Source organism: Pelophylax lessonae (genome assembly GCF_965119305.1).
Source record: "Pelophylax lessonae genome assembly, chromosome: 2".
Lineage (NCBI taxonomy): Eukaryota > Metazoa > Chordata > Amphibia > Anura > Ranidae > Pelophylax > Pelophylax lessonae.
The window spans coordinates 731,023,724-731,047,841 of NC_138769.1; the positions used below are offsets into that span (position 1 = coordinate 731,023,724).

Here is a 24,118-nt window from a genome sequence, read left to right on the forward strand (position 1 = left end):
AGCCATCTTGGAAGAGTCGGAAGTGGTTGATGGGTTCCGCTGACATCATTTCCGGGCAGGGCCGCGGTTTTAAAAGGAAACTCGCAAATGGAAAACTAACAGAACATGTTGGGTCCCCTTTTTCACATGGAAAAGCTGAACACCAGGATGGGTCAATACAGGTACATCCAACAATATGCAAAGGTCACACTTGCGACCGGGCTCTGGCATGCCACCACCGTGGGGAGGCCCTAAGATGGCAGAAAGGGGGCCCACTGCAGAACTTGTGAAAGGGTCCCGCTGCGGGACCGTAATAAAGGGCCCTGCAACGAGAGTAAAGGGCCCCAGGATCAGTGGAAGAGCCCCAGGCTTAAAGGAAAGAGCCCCCGGGGGGCCCGTCATGGTTTCTTGCCCTGGGGCCCTGAAAGTTCTACTAGTTACGCCTCTGGTTCAAACCCCTTTGTGTCAACTTGTGTGCATTTCATCAGGCCAAAATCACCATCAAAAGTGTTAACTTTTGATCAGGGTCATTTGGGTAGTTTCTGTTGTCATTATGGATTTAAAAAGAGTAAACACAGTTGATTGATAATAAATGGCTTCAGCCAAACGCTAACTATGAGTGAAAGAAAAGTTTGTGTTATTCATATTCTCTGAAAGATGGCCAAGAAATCATAAATCCTGCCAGGGTACGTAAACTTATGAGTACAACTTTACGTAAAAACTATAGATTATTACCAAAAGCTTCACTTACGTGAGCGGCAGCCAGGAACTTGGCACAGAAAGTAGTGAAGATGAGGCAGAGGTCCTCCAGTCTGCAGGTAGATTCATCTTCACAGAAGTAATCCATCACAGCGCACCTGGTGTCCCTTAGACTCTGCAGAGAGCACAGAACCTCGCACAGCTCCACCTCCGCTACCTGCCAGAGGGAACAGACATTATCTGAACTACATATAAAAGGGTCACCTCATATTGGTGTAAGGAACAGGAGTCAAAAAACCCTTGGCCCCATGGTATAACCATGGAAAGAATGGCACAAGTAAGTGTGTAAGATTTCCCATAGCTGCTAAATGAAGAAAAATATGAAAAACAACAAACCCCGTTCAATCTGTTCAATAGAAATTTCCCTGCAGACGTAGAATTTTTAGGGGAGGTGACAATTCTATTCTTTGGTTGCTCTTCCCTCAAAATAAAAGATGAAACTTGCACACTATTGGCAGCAAAGCCATGTGGTTTCCACCAGGTTTAGAAATTTAGCACTGCCCCCTTGAGGACTGCTGGATTGTTCAACTTGGGGTCCCCCTGGGTTACCATTAGCAACTGCAGAATGCACAATTTAACTCTTTTACTCTCTAGCTAAGTCAATGAACAGTCAAGGGCAATGATGGCGAACCTTGGCACCCCAGATGTTTTGGAACTACATTTCCCCCCCATGAGGCTCATGCCCTCTACATTTCCCCCCCATGAGGCTCATGCCCTCTACATTTCCCCCCCATGAGGCTCATGCCCTCTACATTTCCCCCCCCATGAGGCTCATGCCCTCTACATTTCCCCCCCCATGAGGCTCATGCCCTCTACATTTCCCCCCCCATGAGGCTCATGCCCTCTACATTTCCCCCCCCATGAGGCTCATGCCCTCTACATTTCCCCCCCCATGAGGCTCATGCCCTCTACATTTCCCCCCCCCATGAGGCCCATGCCCTCTACATTTCCCCCCCCATGAGGCCCATGCCCTCTACATTTCCCCCCCATGAGGCTCATGCGCTCTACATTTCCCCCCCATGAGGCTCATGCGCTCTACATTTCCCCCCCATGAGGCTCATGCGCTCTACATTTCCCCCCCATGAGGCTCATGCGCTCTACATTCCCCCCCCCCCCCCCCCCATGAGGCTCATGCGCTCTACATTTCCCCCCCATAAGGCTCATGCACTCTACATGTCCCCATGAGGCTTAACTACATTGCAGTTTCAAAACATCTGGGGTGCCAGGGTTTGCCATCACTGGTCTAGGGGATGTAGTTGTTTTTGTGGTTTTATTTAAATTAGGGATGGGAGAAGGGAAGAGTGGGATACTCCAACTTGGAACTATTCATAGTAGATGAGGACTCCTGTCTGAGGATGCAGCCAGGCTGCTGATTCACCTTACCACTTAGATGAATTCAGGATTAAGTCTCTATTGTAGATGACTTGTTAAGATGATACCTTCGGGATACACATCTAGTAACCCCTTTCACTCCACTTGCTGACACCCATCCTCTGACTATCCTACACCGGGTAGGCCCCTCTCAGGTCAGGCTCCTAGACACGATTCCCTGTACTCACTATTCTTTTTTTGAGGGTCTCCAGTGTCTCTACCTCTTCGGTCAGCTCTCATGGACCTCTGGGCTCAGCTCCTTCCTTCTGATCCCCGGGCAGACTGCCTGTGACCGTGTTGCCATTGCTACAGAGGAGGAGGAGACAGGCGCCACCCTCCCTCCGGGAGTCTGCTCACCAGTCAAAGACCCCGCAGCACATGTGCTCCTGGCTTTTATACTACACCCCAGAATTCACAAAGACAATCAGTCTGTACCAATCACTGGGGCTGTATTAAAGCCTGTGTACCCATTGGTCAGATTTCCTCCACTGTCCAATATGAATCCCTATGAGTGAAACACTCCCTAGACCAGATCACACACCATGAGCAGACCTAACTCACAGATCCTGCTCTCTAGTAGACGGAGAGCAATATAGATTTGCTTGCTGCTTCTCCGATAGGCAGACAGAGCCAAAAAAAACTATAATCTCTCACTAGCACCTACCTAGGAGGGTGCTACATAAACATACAGTGCCATGAAAAACTATTCATACCCCTTGGAATTTCCCACATTGTCATATTACAACCACAAAAATGTATTTTGTTGAGATTTTATGTGATAGACCAGTGATGGCGAACCTTGGAACCCCAGATGTTTTTGAACTACATTGCCCATGATGGTCATGCACTCTGCGGTGTAGTGGAGCATCATGAGAAATGTAGTTCCAAAACATCTGGGGTGCCAAGGTTCGCCATCACTGTGATAGACCGACACAAAGTGGCAAATAATTGTGAAGTGAAAGAAAATTCAAATGTTTTTATATAAATAAAGATCTGAAAAGTGTGGCGTGCATTTGTATTCAGCCCTCCGATACCACTAACTAAAATCTAGCGGAACCAATTGCCTTCAGAAGTCACTGAATTAGTAGGATCCACCTGTGTGTAAATTAATCACAGTATAAATACAGCTGTTCTGTGAAGCCCTCAGAGGTTTGTTAGAGAACCCTAGAGAACAAAGCGCATTATGAAGGCCAAGAAATACACCAGACAGGTCAGGGATGAAGTTGTGGAGAAGTGCAACCCACTTGCCAACCGCAGACAGGGCCGGCGCTCCCGCTAGGCGAAGTAGGCAGCAGCCGCCTAGGGCGCACTGCCGCCTAGGGGCGCACTGCTGGCCAGACTTTGCAGAACTGCTAACTGCCTGACTCAGATTGTGTCACTTACTGTGAGTGACCCGTGCCGTGCACCATCTGGAATGGACCGGAGGACCAGACTGCATCTGATCCGACTCTGTGGCTCTCTGCTGCAGAGCCCACACAGCAATGGTTGCTAGAGCCGTTTGGCATCTAGCAACCTCCTCCACTCCGCCGTGCCGCCGCCTCCCCGACCCCGCCAACTCCCAATTTGGCTCCGCCTCCACATGGGAGATGGCATGGTACAGCTCAACGGTGTCCTGCTCTGAGCGACAGGGACTGATCCTGCATACAGTGGATGACTCATGAGGAGACACTACCGATGTATGGTATTTTTGCACAAGCTGTGTTTATCCACTGTCAGCGGAGGTTAAGAAGTGGATAATCGAATGACTGTTTTTCACTGTGGAGTGCACTACATTGCCCATTGCTTCACCCTCTGAGGCTGCTTCATCTTGCTGTTAGTTCGGGCCCTGAGACAGTGTCTGCTCTGCAATATGTGCTACTGCTTGACCACATGCTGTCATCTTCCTGTTCATGTTGCTTTGCATTTTTGCGGGACTGCGACATTGTGGCGGACAGATCTGACCCTAGGGGAGTGATTCTAACTGTGGGGGGGTTGGACTTGTGAAATGATCACAGAGACACGCGATCCTATATAGAAGGATCACATGAGCTCTGTGATCATTTCAGGGAGAAGGCGGGGAGAGATCGCTGGTGACAGGCGGCAATCGGAGCCGCCTGACACCCGCATCGGCTTCCCCGCTGATGATGGGCCCCCTAGCGGCCTTCAGGAGAGTGACGCAGACCTACGTCGCTATGCCTGTCCGTGCCACCCTGCCGCAGTAAAAAGGCGCGTGGTCCGGAACTGGTTAAGTGGTTAAAGCAGGGTTAGGTTATAAAAAAATATCCCAAGCTTTGAACATCTAACAGAGCGCTGTTCAATCCAGCATCTGAGAATGGAAAGAGTATGGCACAACTGCAACCTACCAAGAGATGGCCATCCACCTAAACGGACCGGCCAGGCAATGAGAGCATTCATCAGAGAAGCATCCAAGAGGCCCATGGGAACTCTGGAAGAGCTGCAGAGACCTACAGCTCAGGTGGGAGAATCTGTCCACAGGACAACTAATAGATGGCGCTCCACAAATCTGCCCTTTATGGCAGAGGGACAAGAAGAAAGCCATTGTTGAAAGAAAGCCATAAGAAGTCCCAGTCGCACTTTGCGAGAAGCCATGTGGGGGACACAGCAAACATGTGGAAGAAGGTACTCTGGTCAGAGGAGACCAAAATTTAACTTTTTGGCCTTAAAGCAAAGCCCTATGTGTCGTGGAAATCTAACACTGCACATCACCCTGAACACCCCAACCCCACTGTGAAACATGGTGGTGACAGCATCATGTTGTGGGGATGATTTTCTTCAGTAGGGATAGGGAAGCTGGTCAGAGTTGACGGGAAGATGGACGAAGCCAAACACAGGGAAATCTTAAAGAAAAAAAAACACACCTGTTAAGAGTCTACAAAAGACTTGAGACTGGAGCAGAGGTTCACCTTCCAGCAGGACAACGACCCTAAACATACAGCCAGAGCTACAATGGAATGGTTTAGATTAGGGTTTCTCAACCAGGGTTTTGTGGAATTCTAAGGTTCCTCCTGAGGTTGCTAGGGGTTCCTTGAGCAATGGGCAATTTCTGCCTCTCTGATAAGTTCCCAATGACACCATTGTTGTTTCAGCTATCTGTAAGGGGGTAATTCTTCCCAATGATGACAAGAGTAAGGAGTAGGAATCGACCGATTGGGAATGCAGATATGCACTTTCACAGATATATCGGAATCGGCCCCTGAGGTTACTGATATTTCGGGAAAGTGCTGTACCGGAGTGATGCCCGCAGCTAGAGGCCTCATCCTGGGACCGGCGTCCATAGCCGACGGTCGGCTGTCATGGAATGACAACCGATGCGGCTGTAAAGCCGCTCGGCTGTCATTACAAGGAGCGAGAGGGGGATGTCCCCCCTCCCGCGGCTCGCCCGGGTCTACCATCCCACCCGTGAGACCCGGGCATCCTTCCGGCACAGCGGCCGAAGAGAAGACCTGATCAAAGCCGCATTCGGCTCTGATCGGGTCTCCATGTAAAAAACCCGGAAGTGATGTCATTACATTACTTCCGGGTACTCAGCGGCAAATTAAAAAAAATGTTAGCATTCAAAAATAGCCAAAATTGGCGTTTTTGAATGCTTTTAAGTGCAGAGGAGGGGTTTGGGTTCTTTTAGACCCCCAAAACCCTCCACCAAAGTACCTGTGGGAAACAAAAAAAACATTTTTAAATGTCCGAAAATATCGGTCAATACCGATATCCGATGACCAAAATATCGGTATTAAAAAAAAAAACGATATTGGTGGATCACTTTCTTCCCACTGACTGTCACACTAATGTGTCATGAGTTGTAGATTTTTAATTTTTAGCAGGGGGTTCTCCGAGATCAGAAATTTATTTCCAGGGTTCTTCTGTGTTGAAATGGTTGAGAAAGGCTGCTTTGGATCAAAGCATTTTCAGTTGTTAAAATAGCCCAGTCAAAGTCTAGACCTAAATCCAATTGAGAATCTGTGGTAAGACTTGAAAATTGCTGTTCACAGACGCTCTCCATCCAATCTCACAGAGCTTTAGCGATTTTGCAAATAAGAATGGATAAAAATGTCCCGCTCTAGATGTGCAAAGCTGGTAGAGACATCCCCAAAAAGACTTGCAGCTGTAATTGCAGTGAAAGGTGGTCTACAAAAGTATTGACTCAGGGGGGCTGAATACAAATGCAGCCAAACGTTTCAATTCATTTTCTTCATTTGTAAAAAATAAAAAAAAAAATTATAATTTTCCTTACACTTCACAATTTTGTGCCACTGTGTTTTTCTATCACATAAAATCCCAATAAAATACATTTAGGTTTTTGATTGCAACATGACAAAACGTGGAATATTTCGAGTGGTTTAACTTTTTCATTTCGAGGCACTGTATGAGCCCCACCTGTGCTTTGGCAGAACTCCATAAATCTGTACTTTCAAGCCTATTCCTAGCGTGCTACGCTGGGTCTCCGCTCACCTGCAGGAAGGGTGCCATCTCATGCTTCAGATCCGGCTGGTCCCGGAGGGCTTCCCTAGTACTTTGAAGCCGCTGAGTGAGAGTTTCCAGGTCACTCTCCACTTCCAGGGATGTAATGCTAGAGATGAAAAGGAAAAGTTAGAGAAATTAGGGGTTGAGTCTAGCAAGCAGTAGCTAGTCACATTCAAATGGACTTGTTCTGTAATGTCAAAAGATGTCTTTTAGCTTCACCAAGTCACGTCTTCAGTTTAGAACTGAAGAAATAACAAGTCAAAGCTACTGCTAGCTATACCAAGACCAGGATAAAAGGAGAACCTTTACAGACAGAATGGTTGAGCATTACCGATTCAGGAAAAAAAAAAAAAAAAAAAATATAAAATAAAAAACATAAATTAATAGCAATAAAATAAATACATAAAAAACAACCCCAACCACACAGAACAGCCTGGAGATAAAATAAAGACGAATATTCTTGGCCAGGTCCTCTGGTACCCAAGGTTGAAATTGTATTGTACCTCACCCTGCCTTTGTGGACAGTACAATGGCACAAAAACAACAGCCATTGTTCAAAGGACCTAGAGTTTCAACCTTTTGGTCACTTCAAGCTCATAAAAAACTAAAATTGGGGTTTAGAAAAATGAAATAAATGTACAGTATAAAAAAAAAATAATAATAATAAAAATATATATATATATATATATATATATACATACACATACATACATACACACACACAGTGTTGGGGGTAAATAGTTACAAAGTAACGGATTACAGTAACTACATTACTTTTTTTGGTAACGAAGTAACGTAACTAGTTACAATACTAATATTGGTAACTACACTACTTTACTAGGCTATAGGAGGTAACTACACTACTTTACTAGGCTATAGGAACGCGCTTTCCTGCGTTACCCAAGCCGTGCGATACAATCGTTATTTCGAAGAATAGAGAGGGATGAAGTTTATGACTTTTTGTTGCACTTTATGTTTTATTCTGTTTTTTCAGGTTTTGTTCTCATGTTTCCCAAAGCCGGTGTTTATACAATAAACTCTATGCAGAAAGAGTGTCATGTATCTTCTTCTACACGGTCAATTAAGAAAGAGGAAGGTAAAGTAATAAGTAGTGAAGTTACTTTTCAAATGCAGTAACTAGTAAAGTAATCTCATTCCAATTTACAGAAGTAACTAGTTATACATTTTTTGAGTAACTACCCCAACACTGTATATGTATTTTTATATATATATATATATATATATATATATATATATATATATATATATATATATATATATATATATATATATATATATATATATATATATATATAATTACAGCCATCTTTCTATGAAGAATAAACCTAAAATATGATGGTGGGAAATGTGGCCATCTCCACAGTCAAGAAAGGAATAAGATATTTCATAGGTTGCTTATGGAGCTGCTTACCGAGACGCCTGGCTTATGTGAGTCAGTTTCTCCGGAAAACTCATCAGTGCCCGACTATTCTTCTCAGCTTCCTGAGTAGCAGAAAAAAAAAAAAAAAAAAAGTCAAAGCTTTTCCAGTCTACTGCAAGGAGGTGGCCTCTCCCACACTCCCTGCCAAAGCAGGCAACACCCATGGCCCTTCCATCATTCTACCACCAGAGGAAGCAATATGGCCCCACTCACCAGTCTTCTGAGGGTCCAAGAATGACCCAGCTGAGCAATCTACTAGAGTAGGGACCAACTATGGCGCCACCCAGTAATTTTCTGTTAGAACTACTAGCCACTTCTCGTCTGCCATTCTGTAACATGGAGAGCAAAGTCTCTCTTCTTACCTGGACTACAAAATGCATAAGGTTCATTCCAGGTTTATTTGCTTTAGTGTCCGCCAGTTTCAGAAGAGATCCCATCCGAAAACCCATGGCACTCCCAGCGTAACCACCCTGCAGACAAAACAACAAGATCAATAGGATAAAACCTGCCAGACAGGGTGGAAGAAACAGAGAAGGGTGCAGGTGAACCAGGCAGCTTCACTGAAGGTTGGCAAAAGTAACCAGGAGTCCGTACTGAAGGAGATGGGACGCCGGGCAGAATAGCATCCTGCAGACCCACCTATAAGCTTAGAAAATGTGCTAGAGGAGAGAGCAGAGTAAAGACTTCTGAGTGACCTGCTCCTCCATTGTCCAGCCAGCAGATGAGGAGTGGACATAATATGTATTCTACAATTCGGTGTCACCTTCATAGGTCAGTTGCCTGGCAAAGATGTATACAAATCATAACCCCTCTAATTACATAAGACTATTCACAATTTTTTTAACTGTATTTCACCATTTGCTGGAGTCCAACTTTTATATGATTTACAAATAGATTTGTTAAATAATTGTATTTTTGTTACTCCAATTCAACAAATTTGGTTTGACTTTAACTTCTATCAAAAGGCACAGAAAACACTAAATAAGAACTTTTAAAAAGTCCCCCCCCCCCCCCGGGGCATCCTTTCCCCATTGCCATCCCCTTCTTGGTGACTGCCCTCTAAACTCCTCAAACCAACACCCCCCACCCCATCCCGAGTGACTGCCCTTTTTCCTCCATTGACGTATGCCCTTCACACATGCCACCCAGAATCAAGCCCCTCTCTAGTGCATTTCCTCCAACCAGTGACCTCCTCCCTATCCCAGGGGCTTCTCTTTTCCCTTTTTGGACCCTCCCTGGTGGTTGCCTTCGCCACACCATTGCCCTCATCTCCAGTGAATCTCAACCTTCCGAATGGCTTCCCTCCTTACATATCCTCTTAGTGACTGTTCTCTTCCCTTCCCTTCGTTGGTCCTCTATGGTGACTGCCATCTCACCAACCCAGTGGTTGCCCTCCTCCGCTTCCCCATCCTCAGCAAATTCCCTTCCTCCCAGTCACTTCCGTCCTTAGCTCCACACCCAAACCTCCCTAAGTGACTGCTTCTTCGCCCCCGACCCTGCCTGGTGGCTGCCCTTCTCGTCAGTAACCTGGCCAGTGACTGTGCTCCTCAACCCCAAAGCATTTGCCTTCCAGTGTTGAGAGACAAGCAAATATTAACAACTCACAGCGTTCATGTAGTTCCCAGCTTTTAGCACCAAGTGGATGATGGTGTGAAGCTCCTCACACTGCAGAAGCTCTAAAAACAAAATACACAATTAGATGAAGCTGGGAATAGGGTAAAAGATAAATACAATGATATGACAACCTAGAGATGGAAATTACACGAGCCCACTGGAATATGTAGAAGAGGGACTACAATGTTAAGGTTGGAGTGTTTATTCCCATTTAAGCCATACCGACTAAGGTCACCTCTATTACCATACGCCACCAGAAAAACACCACACACTACCTGTTGCTGCTGCTGTCTGAATTTCCACTGACTGTTTCAAAGAGTTGAGCTGCGGGAAAAATTCCTCCTTCAGTATCATGACCTGCAGGCGCTGTGAATAGCTGCAACAGAAGGAACACAAACCATGATGATAGAGTTGCTATTACATCTGTCCCCAATTTTTTTAGTTTACAGATTACGTGCATTCAATTCAGAAGAGATCAGTAAGTTGGGTATAGGATTCAAATTGAACAGACTTAAGCCTCGTACACACGAGTCGAAATTTGGCCGGGAATTTTCGTCCGATGACCGATCTGCCGATTTTCGGCTTGTTAGTATGATGCTTCCGACAACCGACTCCGACTTTTTGGCCGAAAAAATTCTGGTGTGCAGGCTATAAAAGTTTTGTCCTCCGTCAAAACGCGTCCGATTTTCGTGCAGTCAGTACAGATTTCGACAGGGAAAAATCTTATGAGCAAGACTAGGCATGCTCAGAGATGAAAGAACACATACAAAGCAATCCAACACATGACATCACTTCTGAAGTAGAATTCTGTCGTGCGGGAAAATTAGTCTGCAGTCTAGAGCACATTCCAACCAACAGACACCACTCTGGACAAAAGACGGACGACCGGTCGGCGGAAATTCGTTGCGTGTGTACGAGGCTTTAGGCTCAAATAGTAAAACTGAACTAAAAAACATTAGGGTGCAGACCATACAGTATTTTTCATGGCTTGCATTCAGGTGTTTCCACAGAAGGGTACCGTTAGTCCTAAAGAAAGACTTTTTTTGACAATTGTGCTCTTGTAATCGTGTGGCAACGATTGTCCACAATTAACTTTAAATTAATGTCCATGGTTTCACAATGCCAAGTCCAATAAGCTCATGTACTGTAGGTGTGATGGTCAGATATCCACAAGCATTTTGCCATGCAAATTATATCTGAAGGTCTCATGCTCCATCCATTCATTCCAAGACAGGAACCAATACGATTATAGGCACACAAAGAAAGTGTTGGAAATAGTGAGGGGTCAGGGCTACAAAATCTAGAAATGGTATCAAGGAAAAAAAAAGTGTGCCACCTGAAGAGGAAACCTGCAGTGTGGACTACACCAATGTGGCAGATGTTCCCAGTGGGTTAGGGAACCGATAAAGATTGAAAAAGAAGCAAATGACTACATGAACTGGTCACAGCATAAAGCAAGTGGGTTTTGATATGGAATGCCATCCAGTGCCCAATAAACTTTGGAGCCTCATCGCCAACATTACCCCACAGAGGAGCCTATTGGAATGATATAGTTTAATCACCGAGGCTGCAGCCTCAAGGATGGCCTTGAGTTTGTAGGCCACGCTGTGACTTGCTGCTCTACAAAGCAAGCCCTCAACTAAGTGCCTTGGTGTTTTCACTTGGTGCATCGAGCCAGCTGACCCAATGCAGTTTCCAGTCTGGTGCTTTATGACCACTCAATAGGCATTATGAGTGCTTGCTATGCTCCCCCTTTAAAGCCTCTACTTGAGACTAATGGGCCATACACACTATAAGATTTTCTGAAGACTTTTTCCTTTAGATTTACCAAAACCAGATAATATGAGGTCAAACCTAAACACGTTCAATTCCTATGCAATCTGGCAGGCCCTTGCACTACATAGAAAAGGTAAATGTCTTCAGAAAATCTTATAGTGTGTATGGCCCTTAAGACTTACAGATAACTAGGAGTGTCCCCTAGTTCCAAAGATAAAATTGTGCCCCGCTGCTAGGTACAAGCAGCCAAAGCAAAAACAGGGAAAGTGTTCATCCTGTCTGGAACACAAAGGATGATTTGTTTTAGTAGCCAAGTAGAAGATGGTGCGGCCATACACCATACAATATCCAAAGTCAGCAACATGGAGAGTGGAGATGCCATTTAAATGTCTTTGGGTGATCCCTGACCCTTTTCCTTATTAGATTGAAAGGGGTTCACAAGCTGCTGCAGTTGGGAGTTGATAAAAAGGCCTCACCTAGGAATCTCCACCAGCATCACCATGAACAATTCAGGATCAGACAAGCGACTTCGGTCTCCTTTAAAGGCCCGCAGCCTCTTCATCTGAGTGGGATAAAGAAAATGGCTTATTGCCTTACATATAGATAGCCCAGCCACCCTCTACACATAAAACAGGCAAAGGATTACCTCATCTTTCTCAGGAAGAAGTCTCTGCAGCTCACCCAGTTTATCAGCTCCAAAGTTTGATCCGACTCCTCTCCGAATATCTTCTACCATCACATGTACTGGCCTAAAAGAGAAAGACTTTGGGTTAAAACAAGGAAACCTAAAAAAAAAAAAAAAAAAAAAAAAAAAAAAAAAAAGTAAATCAAAGACCCAGAAGGCTTAAAAACAAGCTGTAAAAAGGCAAATCTCACCTCTTGAACTGTTTCAAGAAAATCCCCAGGTTCATATTTCTTTTGGAGTCCAGTAATGTCATCTGCAAACAAAAACACCCGTTAGCACTGAAAAGAAACCCATTAGAATGGACAAAGCCACCATCAATATTAGTCATGATTTTTGCCAGAGAGTAATGCGGAGCCTTACATTAGGATTAAAGGCAGTCTACAGCATAGCCTTAAGAAGTATTGCGGGAGGACAGACTCATTCTAATAAGAATAATTCAAATCCGAATGACCTATTTCTGACGGTGGTGGGTATCAGACCCCTGGCCTTCTCATCCACCTTGTGACCAAAGACCAAGCAATCTCACACCCTGCTATCACTTGCGTAGCAATGCCACTCTCAGCTGCACCCAGCACACAGATTGTCCAGCTTGCGGGACCACAATCTAGATGCCAGCAGACAGAGCGATTGTCACCGGGCTAACAATTAACCCTTTCTCTGCCACCACCTCTACGTTTATAATGAGCCCAGAGGACGCTTGTAATTTTAGAAATACCAATTATGACTTTAGAATAACCATCTGTAACACACACGGTCACCTCAGACAAGAATGTTTAGATAGGTTAGCCTAAACAGTAGCGCTCTTTCAGGAGGCAGGTTCTTTTGGGTCAGTTTGCGTTTTAAGAGCTTAGAGACAAAAAAGTTAACACTTTTCAAAATAAGGTTTAATTATAAGAAAGGTGAAGATTGGTGCAAATAAAAATATTTACAGAAAAATGGGTTACAAAGAAATAAAGACACAATACAGCAATTTAGAAATACAAAGATAAAGAATGAAAATACTTGCATTAAAAACAGTCCTGGCATTACCTTAGTTTCAGAAGCTGAACAGGTATGATCGGTTCCCCATGAGCGATGTTATTGCTTGGATGGTAGGATGAGAACTGAACTCTATCAGTTCCTGTCCTTTTCTCTGACCATCCAGGGGGTGTCACCAGAAGTACTTGGCCAATAGGCTCTGGGTCCATGGACGGTCCCCCTGGAGGCTCACACATGCTAAGACACATCCCGTTTAGACAGATTATTAAAATAACTCATATCTGGAAATATGCAACGGTTACATGCTTGAAACCGATATTTTATGGTACAGTTTTGAATCTGCTTTTATACAGACACTAAACATGGGTTATCTCGGAATAACCTCTGACCTGTAAGGCATCTGATCGCTAGCTTGTCTCCCCTAGCAACAACAGTGATCAAGTTTGATCTTAATTCGATCCGTATGTTATCTGGCAGTCAAATATATATTTTCTAGAGACACATCTTGCTTATGTATAAAGTTAGGACGTTTGGGGTTAACTGTGGTCATTTTCCGAATGACCCTTTGCTGTGGAATTTACCAGACAGCTTTCCTGGCCATCTGCTCAGATTACGACAGGCTTCTGACCAGGCAGAGACAGTGCGGCTAGCCATGTCCGTCTGCTTGTTTATGATAAAGGTGTGAAAAGTGTCAGCTGCGCAGGAACCTGCATTCAGTGACCCAGGGGGTAATTAACACTGCCAAAAGGAGCTGGGGGATGAGGCTGGTAAGAAATGACCCATTTGGTTTCTAACGCGGTCAGCTGAGCTCGAAACACAAGATGGATGCTTGCGACAGCGTTTGAACGAAATGGCTGCCTGACAAACTACCATTACACTATTGTGTTATGCGCTAGAGAGCACTTTCATACAGCCGACTGGATGTGTCTGCCACTCTTAGCCATCATCTGTTAAAAGCCACAATTTGCATTGTCTTGAATATTTGTATGCTTAACAAAAGAACCCCAAAACTCAGCAATCTAGAAAAGTGTGCTTCACGAATTAACTGCATAACCTTCTGCACAGTTGACTAATTCTCCCACACGTGAACCCATCTCTCGGTGTTCAACTCAGTCTTCATCTCTTGGTCATTGCCAGCCCTTTCTAGATACTCCAATAGGAGCCACAAGAATAATGGCCAAGTCATCCCCGCAAGCTTTGCCCCACAACCAGGCACACAGGCTCATCCGCACATTTCTCCAATGACCAGTCTAAGGGTGTTTTTTCCTTTTTTTTTTTTTAAACTTGGATAGGGTTGAGAAAATTAAGTTGGATACCCCCAAAAACAGGAACTAAATACACTTGAGGACTAGGTATTCTCTCCAGACAAGCTATATTAAAAGCAGAAGCAGCCTCCTCCTCCTTTCTTAACCTCAATAACGAATTTATAAAAAAATTGGCAAACACTTACATCAACAACGAAATTTACAGATGGAAAATAAGGCTCTTAAAAATGCACGGCCGCCTGCAGAACGGTCCGTGGCATATGACAGCGCGGCTGGCTCCCTCCGACGTGTTTCCAATTAGGAGTCGTCTACTGGGAATGGAGCTGCAATTTTTTTATAAATTCGTTATTGAGGGTAATGCACCATCAGCTCCCTTCTTTTCTTATGGGTAATATCTCTTTGGCAATTGTGCCTTGAGTTACCGGATCTTTACAATTGTGAAGTGGACAAGATCTAGGATATCCCAGCGAGAGCACATCACTCTTTGCCATTCATACACTGGATCTTCTATTTAAACAGTCCAAAGCTCATATCTCCCTTATTTCTGGTAAGAATCCGACTACCACTGGGTGTCACTGTCTCACAATACTGTCACTTCAAAGTTTGAATGTCAATATTGGAGTGTTTTGCGGCAAGAGGCCACCCTGTGTTGGAGGCAACATGTAGTTTTAAGTGTTCTGATATCAGATGCTTCTGGATAATTGAACCTAACCACACCTGGTCTGGAATGCAAAGTGCCCAGCAGGACATTCCTGACAAGGCTCACAGGATGTTCTCGCATAAACCTCCTATTGTGAGGTATGGGTGTAGAGGAGCCTCAGATAAGATCTCCTGGGGAGGTAATTCCAACATCAAAGGCCAGCGGTGAATAAAGATGACCCAGGTCAAAAACAGTGATTCGTGGACAGATGGCGCCCCTAGTGGAAGAATATAACATGCTTCCTGGAAAGATGAGATATTTCCTGTTGAGTAGGAAGGGGGCATGGTATGAACTGTCATTGGACAAGAAGACAGTGGGTGTTTATGTGGGTGGTGTCTGAGTGGACTTTTGTAAGAATTGCCAGCTAGAATTCTCTCTCTTAACTCTTGGCTGCTGGCTCTTGGCTGTGGGCCATCATGGCTCTTGGGCTTCTCTCTTTCTCCTTCCTGTGTGCTTGAGACCAGCTGAAAGTTATCGAATCCCGAGGACGAATATGTAACATATTATATGTAATTGTTTTGTCTTATATGCTCTGTAATATTCCTTTAGTGTTTTATGTTAGCATTTCTACTTTCTTTATAATAAATTAGATCTTTGTTTATTTAAGCAGTGTGTTTATTTTTTATAGCTAGCATTGTTAGCATACCCTCCATTGACCTTATCAGAGCTTTGATGGACTATTATAAGAATAGACAATAGAATACATTTTTATAATAAATAGGGGAGGTACAAAACCACCCACATTTATTTCACCCTGGCACAGAGAACATTAGATTTTCTGAAGCACTTTTTGTCTGCATTTACTGTTACGTCACCTTGGCACGGACTCAACTCATTATATTGATTTTGAAGTTGAAGCAGACCTATATCATTTGAGAGACTTTTATGTTTGTTTTTTCAAATTGCATTTATTATATTGATTTAAGACATAGCAGCATTGCCTGGGAAGGTAGCATCCCCTCCAGGTTGGAATAATCCTCTCCAGGAAATGACACTGAGTGCAGTGTGCTTACAGAACATATACAGTCTCCCAGCATGCCCTCAGAGCCTGCCTCACTAGGATTGGCCAGAGCTGTATCAATAATCATGCTGCCAGCTGCATAGCTCCACACCTATCATCCAGAAACTTCTCAAACTCTCTGGATGCAGAGGGAGTTATCAAACTGGCAGCAGCTTAACACATTGAGCAGACCGGACTAGCAGAATGCAGCTGCACTGAGTAAAGTGAGCAAACTATGCTTTTACCAAACAATCACAGCCACTCTGGCTAAAGGGTGGCAACTAAATTTACTCATCAAAAAACACATACTAATTCAAGCTATCTAAATTTAGCACCTATCTAGTAGGGTATGCTACAAGTAGGTGGAAGAGAGGGCATCAGAAACAGGGACTGAATACTAGCTGCTGTGTGTCCTGGAGGAGGAAGATGACACAGGAGTTGGGAGCCAGTCAGTCAATTTCCTAATCTGTGCACACTGTGGCTGGATGGATCTGCTACTTTGATTAAGGGAATGCAGACATCCCTGGCCTACGGACCTGCTTATGGAGTAAGTCACAGATCTTCTGTAACTCATATCCAGTGTTAGGGGCCATTTAATTATTCAAGCCAATTTTGGTTAAGGTAGGAAGAAGGTCCTGATTTCTCTATATAGATCTTTATTAATCGCTATAGGGATTATCCTCTGATCCTACATGGGGTTTTAAAAAAGGTACGATCCTCTTCAAAATGTTGGAAGGTCCCAATAAAAATCAAAAGAAGAAATACTAAGACTATTTATTGGTCGGGAAATAATTCTACAATTATAACTTTTAACATTTCCTACATTCTACCACATCTCACCTCTGGTTCGGTCTCCCCTTGGAGCGGTCGTGCTTTGAAGCTTCTTTGCCCCCTTGGTTTGCGTGGCTCCTCCTTCTGCCCGAACAACTCCTCCATGCGTGCGACATCTATCTGTAGGCTCGTCCCCTGAGGGCCACAGGTCCAAAGGTTGCGTCCTCCCATCACTCGCTCCACAGGCAAAGCGTCCCAGTTGAAGTTGCGCAGTTTGGGTCTGCGTTGGTCTCCAAAACGTAATGGGGCAGAAGGGGTGGTAGTGGAAACGGACGTGTTGTTGATAGATACAGGAATTAAGGAGCCTCTCACAGGTGGCGGGGGAGGTGGGGGTAACAAGAATCTTGCCGGAGGTGGTGGTGGTGGGGGATTGGAATCTCCGGTGGATGACGTAGGAGGCAGAGGCTGTGTGGAAAGGCCACCAGGTGGAAGGGGGGGAGGGCATGGAGGTATTGGCGGCGAAGGAGCATTCCTGGAGGTCACCATGTTTACAGGAGCGGTCTCATCCATCTGCCCCAAGGCAAACAAGAGAAGGGTAACTTGGGGGCAATTTCTTTAAAAACAGGGTCAATCAGGGCATTTTCATGGTAGCCGAAGATCAACCTGAGGAGAAAAAATAGGAATTATAAGTCAGAAAACAAACCACAACTTGTATGTTCCTTCACGAATGTAGAAGGTCTTCTAAACTCATGACCATCCCTAAACATGTGGATATAGTGAGAGTCACAGGACACCTCAGCCCAGATTTGGGGAAAGGACACAGCCTCCCTGCCCAAGGTGGTCATATTTTAAGGTCACCATCATTTCATAAGTTAGGCTCCATTAACAATGCTATGACACCATCATTTCATAAGTTAGGCTCCATTCACAATGCTACAACTTTGACGCAACTTTGGATGGGTGTGACTTGGATGTGAATTGTCCCTTTGCAAAGTCGTACCCACTGTTGCATGTAAAACTTTCAGGTACGACTTTCATGAAACTTTTGAGGGTTAACATTGAAGTCTATGGTCCTCAAGTTGCGTGAAAGTTGGACCATAGTATTACTCAAACTACTTTGAAGTCGCTGCAATTTTAAGTCGCACATATATGAATGGCCATCATTGGAAAAGATGGGGTACAGGTTGTCATGTGACTGATGTCCAAAGTCTGCACAAGTGTCAATGGGTGTAAGGGGGAAACTTTGTCTTCCTTCAGGATTGCCCAACAAGTTACAGAATGCAATAAAATGCATCACACATGAGACCTGGCTGGGGCTGATGTCCGAGTATTTCTAAGTCACCAACCCAGAACCACCCTCCTGCAGAGAAAAACACAGAACCCCTTATCGCTACACGTGTTTTTGGTCAAAGACATGACTAGAGCCAGGAAACCTGCATTTTCACAATCAAGCCTCTCATTCCTCTTATGGCAAGTTTCTTGATTTTGAAAAGAAATGAAGGAAGGGTTAGAACCTTTGTCAGGATTTTACCACAATCTGGGTCACCATTCAAGTAGGACTAAAGGCAAAACATATTTTGTAGTCTTGGGATAGAGTGGAGGATTAGAACCTCCACTAATAAATATATATATATATATACACACACACACACACACACACACACACACACACACACTGACAGAGGTTATAACCCTCCCTTATTAAAAATGGAAAAGCTTTGCCTGTAGTTCTACTTTAAGGTGAGGGGAACTTAACCACTTGCCGACCGCCTGCCCGCAGCAGATTTACTGTGGCTGGCTGGCTCGGCTGCACTAAACAACATAGCCCTACTTCGGTCACGCGTATGGTGCTGGGGCGGGGGGGGGGGGGTAGGACGGCGACCGCCTGACACCTGCGAACGCTCCCCGCTGAGAGAGAAGAAAGGTCGGATGTTGTAAACACAGCAAACCGTTCTTCTCTCTGAAATGATCACAGAGCGCCTGTGATCCTTCTATATAGGAACACAGGTCTCTATGGTCATTCCACAAGTCTCTCCCCCATACAGTTAGAAAAGGCTCACACTTAAACTGATCACCACTGTGTTCACCCCTTCCCTGCCAGTGTTATTACAGTAACAGTGCATATTTTTAGCAGTGATTACTGTAGTAAAGTCACTGGTCCGCCAAAAATGTCAGTTAGGGGTCTGATCTGTCCGCCGCAATGTTGCAGTCCCACTAAAAATTGCAGATTGCCACCATTACTAGTAAAAAAAAAATAAAAAATAAAATATAGATAAATAAAAATGACATAAATCTTTTTCGTAGTTTGTAGACGCGATAACTTTTGCACAAACCAATCAATATACACTTATTGGAATTTTTTTACCAAAAATATGTAGCAGGAAACAAATTGGCCTAGAAGGATGAAAATTTTGGATTTTTACATTTTTTTTTTTTTTAGGAATGTTATATAGCAGAATGTGAAAAATATTGTTTTTTTTGTTTTTTTTTTCAGAATTGTCACTCTTTTTTTTGTTTATAGCGCAAATAAAATAAATGAATAAAAATTGCACAGGGGATCAAATACCACCAAAAGAAAGCTCTATTTGTGGGAAAAAAAAGAACATCAATTTTATGTGATTACAGTGTCGCATGACAGCGCAATTCACAAAAAAAGGGGGCAAATCCTTCCGGTCCAGAAATGGTTAAAGAATATATAAGCCCAATAACAAACGTGATATTTTGCAGCTTACGAATCATTAGATGTTGTGGATGCATTCATCGTTCCACCCCATATCCACCCTCTAAACACCGTCCCTTGGTTCCACCCCCTACCCACCCACTGAGCACCGTCACTTGGTTCCACCCCCTACCCACCCTCTGAGCACCGTCCCTTGGTAACACCCCCTACCCACCCTCTGAGCACCGTCAATTGGTTCCACCCCCTACCCAATAGATTGCCCAATAACAAGAAAAGCAGTAAAATATATCCCCTGGAGCCAGCAACAATTGACCCTACCATAATAATAATAATAATAATAATAATAATAATAATAATAATAATGTCCCCCACACAACAATAGACCCCCCCCCCTTACACAGCAACAATGGACCGTCCACAGCATAATACCATCCCCAGCAACAATAGACCCTACCCCAACAATAATAATAGGTCCCCCCAAGCAACAACAGATTCCCCACAACAATGGACCATCCCCATCAACAATAGACCCTACCCCAACAATAGTTCCCCCTAAGCAACAACAGATCTCCCACACAACAATAGACTCCCCCCCCCCCCCCTTACTACTTTGAAGTCGCTGCAACTTTAAGTCGCACATATATGAATGGCCATCATTGGAAAAGATGGGGTACAGGTTGTCATGTGACTGATGTCCAAAGTCTGCACAAGTGTCAATGGGTGTAAGGGGGAAACTTTGTCTTCCTTCAGGATTGCCCAACAAGTTACAGATTGCAATAAAATGCATCACACATGAGACCTGGCTGGGGCTGATGCCCGAGTATTTCTAAGTCACCAACCCAGAACCACCCTCCTGCAGAGAAAAACACAGAACCCCTTATCGCTACACGTGTTTTTGGTCAAAGACATGACTAGAGCCAGGAAACCTGCATTTTCACAATCAAGCCTCTCATTCCCCTTATGGCAAGTTTCTTGATCTTGAAAAGAAATGAAGGAAGGGTTCGAACCTCTGTCAGGATTTTACCACAATCTGGGTCACCATTCAAGTAGGATGGGGTGTTACCAATAGATTGCCCAATAACAAGAAAAGCAGTAAAATATATCCCCTGGAGCCAGCAACAATTGACCCTACCACAATAATAATAATAGGTCCCCCCAAGCAACAACAGATTCCCCACAACAATGGACCATCCCCATCAACAATAGACCCTACCCCAACAATAGTTCCCCCTAAGCAACAACAGATCTCCCACACAACAATAGACTCCCCCCCCCCCCCCTTACACCGCAACAATGGACTGTCCACAACAAAATACTATCCCCAGAAACAAAAGATCCACCCCAGCAACAACATATCTCCTGGCAGCCAGCATCAATAGACTTTCCAGCATAGAGCAACAATAGCCCTCTCCCTCAATAGTAGATCCCTACCAGCAACATAAGACACCCTTCTCCCACTCAGCAACAATTTATCCCCCTCCAGCAACAATAGACACTGACACAAAAACAAATCCCTACCAGTAACAATAGATCCCCCAGCATCAATGGACCACCCGGCACATCCCTTGCTATTACATACATTCAGTGCTGGAGGTGCCGGAACTGCGTTCCCGCTGAAAAAAAGCCCTGGTTTTAACCCTGACAAATGCTCACCCAGCATGCTGCAACCGCAGAGCGGCCCTATTCTATGAATGAGTCTGCATTTTCAGGGTTAAAACAGGCAGTGAGGAGGTGACATATCCCCTCCTAACCACCTGTCAAACGCCCTCTAAAAAGTGATTCACCACACATTGCTTGTCAGAGGGGGAGGCACATGAACAAGCCCTATAAGAGTTGTTACCGGAACAGGTATCCCCATTGGAAGATTTCCTCCCGTTTTGGTGACGACGGCAACATTTTGAAGTTCCCATTTCTTTCTTTAAGTTCATGGTGCTTTTATTAATTCCATTATTGGTTACACCTTCCTATGATGAAGCATTGCACAGCTTTACTGCTCTTACTGTAAAGAATCCCTTCATGAAGGTGATCCTGTGACAAACTTCTCAAACAGATCCTAGACATGGCTGTGATGTCTGGGAGCAGCTAAACAGACCTAGACCTGGGAGATAGCTGAAGACATGAATGTTTGGAGGACCCATTTACACTGTTATGCTTTAATGTATGTGTCCAGGTTCCTTACCTGTTCCCATCATTTAAGACCGGGGTCACACCTAATACGGATATGTCCCACAGCAAGGGTCCAATGCGTCCCTGTTCTCCGTTTCAGGGACAAACCAGGCCCAACTTTTTTTTTTTTTCTTAAATTCGAACCTGAAACAGAGCCAAAGACGCACAGGACGCCTGTGCAATCCGCTCCGCAGCCGCCACGGTAATGTGTGAACCGGCCCCATTGAGAGCCGGCTACACTCTCTTGTCATGCAAATTGGATGCGGGGACACCCAGTGTGAACCCAGCCTTACTGTACTGGGAGGTCAAAAGAAGCAAATGGCAAGGCATTCAATTAGAACTATAGGAAAACTTCCCCCCCCCCCCCCATTTTGAATAGAGAATGGGAGGGTTAGAACCGCTGTAAGGTTCTTTTTTTACCATCTGTGTCCCATTGCAGAGATTTCCCTTCACTTCCTGTCCCATAGCCAAACAGGAAGTGAGAGGAAATCCCTGCAAATCAAGGGAATTTCTTGGGGACCCCCAAGTCACCAGAACTAGTGTCCCCATTGGAAGATTTCACCTCTATTACCATTCTGGGGACAACCCAAAATTTTGGATTTTCTTTTACTTTCAGTGATAATGGTAAACAGGACAAATAGAGAGGGTGAATCTCCCTAATGGGGACACAGGCAGCAATAAAAGCTGAAAGGGGTTCTAATCCTTCTCTGCTCTATCCAAAACTAAAATAAACAAAAAAAAGGGGGGGGGGTTGCCTTTAGTTATACTTTAAGGCTGCATTCACACTTGGGCGTAGCGTTTTCGCGCGTTTTTTTACCACGATTTTCAGACGTTTTTTGGAGGCAGGCATTGACATCTATCAAAAACGCTGGTAATCAGCCCAAAAAGCAGCTCATGTACTTTTCTCAGCTACAGGCGTTTTGCTTCAGGCGTTAAAACGCTCAGATGTGAACAGGGGCCATTTAAATGAATGGGGTTTTACTTGTTGGGCGTTTTGGAACCTTTTTGGAGCTGACAAACGCTCAAAAACGGCCAAGTGTGAATGGAGCCTTAGGGCCAATTCCCACCCCATGCAGTGTGGTGTGAACGCACCTAAACACACATCCTTATTTTGGGCCACTTCACACCACATGCAGTCCAGTACATTTTTTCTGCATCAAAAACGCATGGAATGTCGGGTCAGTTCCAGAAGAAAAGTCAGACATGCTGCATTTTCTTTGCACTGAACTAGACTTTAACGTGGTAAAATGCATCAATATTTAGGGTGAAAAAAAAAAAAGTGGAGAAAAAAAAAAAAAAAAAAAAAAAAAAAAAAAGGAAAAAAAAAAAGGAAAAAAAAAAAAATGCATTAAAAACATGCATGCAAAAAGCATCCAGAACGCATCCGGATTGCGTTTCTATTGTGTAAACTGGCCTTTAAGGTGATGAAAAAAAAAAAAAAAAAAACAAACATTGGAACCCATCAAAGAAACGCATGCAGAAGCATCTGGACTGCGTTTCTATGGTGTGAACTGGCCCTAAAAACACATCTAAGGTGCATTTGAATATGTTGCCAATGGGTATTAACAAGCCTTGGTCCATTGGCTGTTAACTTTCTCCAGAGCAAATCCTTAACTCAAAAAAACACATTTAAAAAAAAAAAAAAAAAAAAAAAAAAAACACACACTGGCGCATGACAATGCACCTGCCTATCGCTACAACAAATGCACATCTACGCACATGCATAGATCTCACCCAGGTGGCCCAACCTGGGTCCCCCCCGACCCAGATTCACCCAAGTGGCCCAACCTGGTCCCCCCCCCCCCAGATTCACCCAAGTGGCCCAACCTGGTCCCCCCCCAGATTCACTCAAGTGGCCCAACCTGGTCCCCCCCCCCCCAGATTCACCCAAGTGGCCCAACCTGGTCCCCCCCAGATTCACCCAAGTGGCCCAACCTAGTTCTCCCCCCCCCCCCGATTCACCCAAGTGGCCCAACCTGGTGTCCCCCCCCCCCCCCCCAGATTCACCGTAGTGGCCCAACCTGGTCCCCCCCCCAGATTCACCCAAGTGGCCCAACCTGGTTCTCCCCCCCCCCCCCCCAGATTCACCCAAGTGGCCCAACCTGGGTCCCCCCCAGATTCAACCAGGTGGCCCAACCTGAGCCTCAGACAGCTGATTATTTCCAGAGTTCCAGGCATGCTGATGGGATCATAAACACAAACTGCTGAAACAATAGAAAATGACCCCCCATCAAGGAGCCGCTGCTACAAATTCCTCCACGTCAGGCACTGAGTTGTAACTAACCATAGTGAGAATTGTAGATAAAACAGCGAATCACATCCATTACATCCAGATCATGCAATCTAAGAAGAAAACCAAAATGAAACATTTCCTGATGTTATAAATAAATAAATATATTGGGGCACCTAAAACCTGCACCAAGACCTCCTGCAACTCCAAAAGACCTTCACCTGTAGGAAGATGGGACTGAATGG

General features: G+C 44.6%; 1 protein-coding gene across 1 annotated transcript in view; it reads right to left on the bottom strand.

The window, feature by feature from the left end:
- The window catches only part of LOC309547052 (FH2 domain-containing protein 1-like), an 80,897-nt gene that overhangs the window by 9,989 nt on the left and 46,790 nt on the right, over positions 1 to 24,118 (bottom strand). Inside the window, exons 2-11 of the mRNA XM_082246838.1 lie at positions 16,867 to 17,460; positions 12,275 to 12,336; positions 12,045 to 12,147; positions 11,875 to 11,960; positions 9,898 to 9,998; positions 9,614 to 9,684; positions 8,371 to 8,478; positions 8,000 to 8,070; positions 6,556 to 6,673; positions 731 to 895 (exon numbers count right to left, since the gene is read on the bottom strand). Of these exons, the coding sequence (XP_082102964.1) occupies positions 731 to 895; positions 6,556 to 6,673; positions 8,000 to 8,070; positions 8,371 to 8,478; positions 9,614 to 9,684; positions 9,898 to 9,998; positions 11,875 to 11,960; positions 12,045 to 12,147; positions 12,275 to 12,336; positions 16,867 to 17,367 (1,386 nt within the window). The 5' untranslated portion in view covers positions 17,368 to 17,460. The remainder of the gene's footprint in view (positions 1 to 730; positions 896 to 6,555; positions 6,674 to 7,999; positions 8,071 to 8,370; positions 8,479 to 9,613; positions 9,685 to 9,897; positions 9,999 to 11,874; positions 11,961 to 12,044; positions 12,148 to 12,274; positions 12,337 to 16,866; positions 17,461 to 24,118) is intronic.